At 41.4% G+C, this 7,092-nt stretch overlaps 1 protein-coding gene across 1 annotated transcript in view; it reads right to left on the bottom strand.

The window, feature by feature from the left end:
• Window positions 1–225: 225 nt before the first annotated feature.
• Window positions 226–7,092, bottom strand: part of LOC118413369 (uronyl 2-sulfotransferase-like) — an 8,739-nt gene continuing 1,872 nt past the window's right edge. The window contains exons 2-7 of the mRNA XM_035816722.1: window positions 6,479–6,654; window positions 6,028–6,107; window positions 5,679–5,838; window positions 5,268–5,365; window positions 2,130–2,287; window positions 226–1,804 (exon numbers count right to left, since the gene is read on the bottom strand). Of these exons, the coding sequence (XP_035672615.1) occupies window positions 1,647–1,804; window positions 2,130–2,287; window positions 5,268–5,365; window positions 5,679–5,838; window positions 6,028–6,107; window positions 6,479–6,654 (830 nt within the window). The 3' untranslated portion in view covers window positions 226–1,646. The remainder of the gene's footprint in view (window positions 1,805–2,129; window positions 2,288–5,267; window positions 5,366–5,678; window positions 5,839–6,027; window positions 6,108–6,478; window positions 6,655–7,092) is intronic.

Below are 7,092 nucleotides of genomic sequence, written 5' to 3'. Positions count from 1 at the left end.
TACTGTACTTGACAGTACTGCAATGTGACGTACCATGTCCATGACACTCTTAAACCAAACATACAATTGGCACAACTTGATCTCTTACACATACAATGTACACTTACAATTTTCATCTTGAAGGGAATCACAAATATGCCCCAAACTGGTCAGCAGTAACAGTAGAATATATACAATACCGTATAACATATATTATTGCTATATATACGACACATATTGCATGTTTTAAATTTCCCTCTAAGAAAGGATAAAATGACATGTTCCCTAATAGTTGACTTAAAGCATATATGAAACATATTGCTGTCACCTGCATCAGGAAATAAAAGGACAGAGCATTATCAGGAAATAAAGCGACATCCTTACTCCAACCAGGCATCATCAATACACAGTATAGTGTCTCCTTCACTAACCTTACCATATTTGGCCATTAGCTCTATAACACTTGTAATAAAAATATACCTACTGTACATAAGTACAGTCATATGTATGGTTCAGAGTCCTTGAAGCCAGTAAAGAATCTGAAAATCAAAAATGAAATAACATCCATCTGATGATGCAAAATTCACTTGATATCCACTATTTATAAATTTCCTATGGCACAATACAGAGCATTGAACTACATTTAATAAGAGCCAGGGAGGCTTTTGAAATCAAAGTTACCAGTACCCTTACATGATCTTGTAAGTGCTTTTATTGGGTCCTGTGAAACATGCAAAATCTCAGCTCTGCACAGAAGGACTACAAACTAAAGGCATGCTGGGCATGACAATATACACCCACTCCTGTTGATGTCATGCATTATTGTGATTTTTTTTTTCATTTACTTTTGCAGTGGTTTTATTTTGTTCTACAAGGGAAAGGGATGTTTTTTCAGTGTTTCAAAATTATTGTTGATCAATTCTGCAGTATGGTAGGTATACAAATAGACATGTTTGCAGCATTATGGATTTGCACTGGATAGGTCAGCAGGAAAACTGCAAAAATACAACAACTGCAAATGTGTCAAGATTTACAGTACCATCAGTTGCTGTTCCTGTGAAACATTTTGGCAAAATCTCAGCTCTTCACAGCAAGACTACAAACCCAATGCATACAAATATGTACACCCACTCCTGTTGATTTCATGCATTCTGCATTCTGCCAGCCTACCTAGGGAGTCCCCAGAGCCTCTTACCTAACTAACCTTTCTACAATCTCTTCTAGTTTCTGAGCATGTGCTTCTGTCTCAAAGGACAGAAAACAATCAGGACTCTCTTCTTTTTTTATGACTGACCCTTAGTAGCCATTGATTCCTTGTCTACTGATTGGTTTGTGGTGTCACATGACACAGATCTCACCCCAGGTAACCCCTGTGTGCCTGTTAAGTAACATGTGCGTGGGACAGTTGACTCAAAGTAACCCCAACGGTGCCCTACATGTACTTATCCCTGATTGGCTCAGACTGATAACATCTGAACTAAGGCAACCCCTAATGCTGTTTAATGATTGGTTGGCAATATCACAATAATGCAGATAGATATCATTAAGTTTAAAACTTCAATCTACTTTTCCAAATTTTGAAGTACTATCATCCTATATGAAGTATAATTTCTGCTTTATATGACTGTTTCTTGCATGCTTATTAGATTTCACTATACCAGAAGTGACTATTGAATGCCTAATTCAAGTTTCTGCCTACGAAAGCGATCCTCAATAAACGAGTACAGTTGATAGTCAAGGTCCATCCTCTGGCGCATGACCTTCTGAGCCAGGGGGGAGGGGGGCTGTTTCTTCACTGTCTTCTGGGCTTCCTGCACACTTGGAGCTGGGCAGGGAGAAACACAAGTAGGGACACATCATACAAGTGCACCATACACACATTGTATTATGCACTGGTAGAAAAGGTACACAAACATAGGCACACATCAATATGAACGGAAATGATACACAAACATGCATATGGCGATGTATTGGAAAGGTTCCAGCACAACATGCCTTTACAACATCATTTGTAACTGATTTCAAAGTTGGAACTGTAGCCATTAAGTCCCTAAATATTTAAGCCTGCGCACTCACAACCCAAAATCCTACATTCTCCCACCAAAACTGGCTAACATCCCCCTAAAAAACTTGCACCCATGTGGACTTACCCAGATCTTTCCACAAGTCCGTCACCCCCCTGTAGAACTGTGGTAGGATCCTGCTCAGCACCTTCAGGAAACTGTTGAAGTCCTCCAGCAGGCCCACCACCAGGTAGTGTCTCCGGATGTTCTCCTTGGCCTTCTCCAGTGCCTGAATGGATGGCTCTCTGCAGAACAGGAGTAGGACAGGCACAAATAAGAGTCACAAGAGGCACCAACAACTACATGCAGACAGTTTACCAGACCTCTGATGCTCATATTAAGTGTGTCAGTGTTAAAAACGGGTTTTCGGAAAACCCTGTCCAGTCCAGATAGGGAAATGGGGCGGAAAACCCTGTCCAGTCTGAAAAGAGGGTCTGCATAGGGGTTCCTGGCAATGCTTAAAACTATTACTTTAGACAGCACTTACACTAAACTGATACACATAACTATAGAATCGGCAGCATAATGAGTGACCCAAAGGTGCAATATGCATGCACACAAAGTCAGTTCTGTCAAATGCAAAGTACCCAATTAACACTTATCTGGTAGGACATGAGGGGGAGAGAATTACACCCATTGCATGACCATCAAACAATAGATAGTGAGTGTCCGTCAATTTCGGGTTGTTAAATAGTGCCAATACATTACAAAGACAGGCTTTGAAAGGTTTTCTTCAAATAATAAGTGTGCAGCACTCATTTTGAGAGCTGGTCTGTTTAAATCCTGGTTTAATAGAATGACTGCGAAAGGTTTCAATATCAACACGACTTTGGTACTCAATGTTATAACATCACATATATTTTACAATGCACTACAATAAAGCCGAGATGGCATTTTTCAAACCCCAGTACAAGTTGTGAGCTATATACAACTATGTATCCTTTAAAAAATAATGTGTTTTATTTGCAAAATTATGCCGTAAGGCTAATGGCATGTTCAGTCTCAAAGACTTATAGAGTAAAAGTTTTTTATATGATGCACAGTGACAGAAGTAAGGGACCGTACGGCGTTTAGTGAGGGGGGAGGGCCGGTCGCCAGAGGGTCGGGTCAAAAAATTTTTGCATGGCCCTCCCCCCAGGTAAATTTTTTTTTGCTAGGCCCTCCCCCCAAGACAAAATATTTTTGCTTGGCCCTCCCCCCTCCTATCAACTTTGAAAAAAAATATTCAAGACGCCAATAAAACACTGCGCTCCCGCATTCGGAAATGTCCTTTGCGTCATACTTTTTCATGATTTTCATCGAGAAGCAAATCTCTCACCCCTAGTAAAAAAAAGAAAACAGAATGGCTCAAAATATCTGCTTAATAGAGGGATAAATATCTGCTTCATAGAGGCATAAATATTTGCTTTATAGAAGCTATTTCATTGTTTTGATATTAAAACAACACCTAAAAAGCATTTGTACCTGGATTTCTAGTAGATTTGCGCCACGAAGCGGCGCGCCCCGCTCCCTAAATTTACGTATTGCAAGCTCGCGGGCCTGAGCGGCTTGACGGAAACTATTTTCAATTTACATATATTTTGGACTTTTTCTTGGTTCTGTGGTGGTAATAACTTACGGTAAATCGGGGGGGGGGGGGGGGGGGGGGAAATGAAAACCAAAACGACAGCACGATTCGACTTCCAAAACTGTAGTGGGGAGGGGGGCGCGACGCGTACGCTGATTTCCCACGGCGGGGTAAGACCGGTCGCCGGCGGGCGTGAGACCGCAGACTTGCAGGAGATCTTTTAGAAATGCCACGCTTTTTTGCCACGATTTCCTGCATTGCTTTTTTATGGGAAAATTTGCTGGTTGGATGACATTTCTATGACAAAAAAATACGAGGGTTTCAAGTTTTTGAGAACGACGTTCCGAACACCATGTTCGGCACCAAAGGCACGAAGAATCGCAAGGTAGGTCCGGGAGAATTTTGAAATCTTGACCCTCTTAAAAGCTATTTCCTTCAGTTTGAGGAGATATTTTGCTGACAAACAAAGCTAACTTTAATAGCATTTCAATTTAGAAATACAAAATTAAATCCCCCCCAAACACATTATCACGATGTCGGTCATCAAAGGCGCGAGGCCGGTCACGTCAAAAGGGATCCAGGGAAATTTACAAATATTTACCCTCGAGCTCTGAAACGCCATTTCTTACATTTTGAGGGCAATAAGACAGGGGTAAATTTTGCTGGCAGACTAATACAGAGTTTAATAACATTTCTGTACGTGAAGAAGGTTTTCGAGGGCGTCATGCATAAGCCCCGCCCCCTCCCTTTCGCATGTTCACTGTGTTCCGAGCGCCTGAACCTCGGGCGATCTCTTGCAGAGGTCCAGAAAAATTTTGAAATCTTGACCCTCTGAAACGCCGTTTCTTGGATTTTAAGGGACATATTTTGCTGGCAGACCAAGCTATTTTTTTTTGCTTGGCCCTCCCCCCAAGTAAAAAAAAATTTGCTAGGCCCTCCCCCTGGCAAAATATTTTTTTGCTTGGCCCTCCCCCCCCTGGCGACCGGCCCTCCCCCCTCGCTAAATGCCGTACGGTCCCTAACAATGATGGATGATTTTTGTTAAGTTATAATTTTTGTATGACATTGCGTCACACTTCAAGTTGATGTTATTTCTGTGCTTAGCCATATTAAAGAAATGTTGTTGTATACTAGTACTTAGTAGCTTACAACGTATACCCCCATGCAGACCCTCTTTTCAGACTGGACAGGGTTTTCCGCATTCCGGACTGGACTGGTTTTTCCAAAAACCCGTTAAAAACGGGTCATTTTCTTCCACATACTTATTTCCCATTGAGTTACTTTTGGATCTGGGGCTACATTCTCAAGATTTCTTCAAAGTGTCAGCTTGCATAACTTTCAATAACTTCCTGCTAAAAAACGTTACAATAGCAAACTCTTACAACCAAGCTTTAAAACATAAACATACAAAAACCAATGATTTAAAAGTAACTTTGAGAAATAAGCATATAACAGGTATGGATAATTGCTGGATTGCAATTCAAATCCACATTCTATCCAAAACTTAACTGTCTTTCCTTATGTCTGGTGAAAGTTAGCCAATTGGTTTACACAATCTCTCCCTGGGGTTAATGACCCCCTCTTAGGTGGTGGCAACTGTAGGGCCGGCCGCTGGGAGCATGATGTTAGTCAGGCTAGGTGAAAGTTGTGTGTCTTACCTGCACACAGGGTCCTGCCCACAGAAGAAGCGTGTCATCAGGTTAACCCTCTGTCCCCAACACTCCTTCGACTTGTTCAAAACACAGGAATCAAAGGTCTGAGAAACAAAACGCAGAAAAAATACTTTGTTAAAAAAATTTGTGGCAGATGCAGAGTTGCACTTGAAGTGACCTACAACTGTAATATGTGCCGTGTGTCGTTTATCGCAGTACAAAGCTGCCACACAACTTTGTGATCAGAGGAGCCAAACAGAGCTTTAGATAGTTGCATCAACTGCCAATTTGAAAAGTAACTGATCTTGTTTAGAAATTCAAGAGTGGATGTCTTACTGACTGTCTGGTACAGCCCCCTTATGGGATAATGGTTTGATCCCAGCAGCAGGTGTGACCTCGTGTGACCACCACACTCACCTGATTCCTGTCAGTCTCGTTGTGGTACTTGTTAAACAAATGTGTCACGATGTGGTTCGGTCCACCCTTGCGCCCGTAGCGCATGAAGTGGTAGGATGATACTAGTCTATCCAGCGGGTCACGGACCAGGTTGATGTACTTAGGGCTCTTCAGGCCAAGTCTAGAAAGATACAAAACAAATGTCGCATGTTCAAAAATGTCACACATTACAATTTTTCTGAGAACAATCCTTTTTTCATGACTGAATCATCTAACCATACAATGTACAGATAACATACATTACATGCAACTCAATAATGAAACCTTAAGCCCATTATTGTAGAAAAATACAATATCTATTGGAACTTACTGCTCAAAATCAACGAGGTAGACATGTCTTTCATAGATAAAAGGTGATGGAACTGTGTAGAAGTCTTCTGCAAAGGCTTTCTGAAATAGAGAAGATGAATATCAGATCCCTGTGCAAGGCTATCTTTGAATGCTGGATAAAATACGCCCTCTAGCTTTTACTTGCAGTACTGCAGGACTGCTATATATGCATGGTGTACTTTCAGCTTTCTGGTACAACATTGTACTTCACTATCAATTCTATTTCTGTAATCAGTTTCTTATTTCTTGCAGAACAGCTCATGTTAATTGATCTATTAATGATAAAATTTCATCATCATAGTTGCTGCTTTTCAATCTATTATCATAATCCTACTAACACATAAACTGAAACTAAATTTTCTTCTTGCATCATCTTAGCCAAAACAAAATAACTGTACCCACAAGACCACTGAAAGGTCATTTTTACTAACCAATCCAGTCTGGTTCAGCTGGAACTGGTCCCAGATTTTGGACTCCTTGAAGTAAAACTGGTTTTTCTTGGCGAGTCTCCTGGTCAGAGCCTTCAGACTGGTGCTGCCACACTTAGGGAGACGGTTATAGAGGATCTCCCTGACGTGAGGGTGTTCCTTACCTAGTTTGATGTTCCCTGGGAAGGTATAAGATAGTCTTGTTTGGACCAGGAGAATGAGGTTCTTGAGTCACGATCTGAGTGGACTGTACCTAGCCATTCTAGTAACTACTCAGCTACTTTCCACAGGAGCTGACTTGTTAAAAGTCGGTGCTGTGGCAAAGATGCAGTCCCAAACTTGAACTAGTCTCCCCTCCACCCCTCATTGGCAGGGTAAATACGACAATGATATCAGGACAACTCTGCACTTTGTTTGACTATTCAGCCTCTAGTTGATTAGGTCAGCTAATGGTACCATGTCCAGGACGACTAGGGTTATGGTTATACTTATAGTTAGGATTTGGGTCTGGGTGAGAATCAGAGCTAGCTATATAGGGTTGAGTTGATTTGGGGTCAGGGTTGAGGTGAGGGCTAGAGTTAGCTAGCCTAGGCATCCTCTTTATACGGAAATGTCTC

Source organism: Branchiostoma floridae, chromosome 4 (genome assembly GCF_000003815.2).
Source record: "Branchiostoma floridae strain S238N-H82 chromosome 4, Bfl_VNyyK, whole genome shotgun sequence".
Taxonomy (NCBI): domain Eukaryota; kingdom Metazoa; phylum Chordata; class Leptocardii; order Amphioxiformes; family Branchiostomatidae; genus Branchiostoma; species Branchiostoma floridae.
Note: the sequence above shows the minus strand (reverse complement) of the source record. Positions and strands in the feature narration are given on the sequence as shown.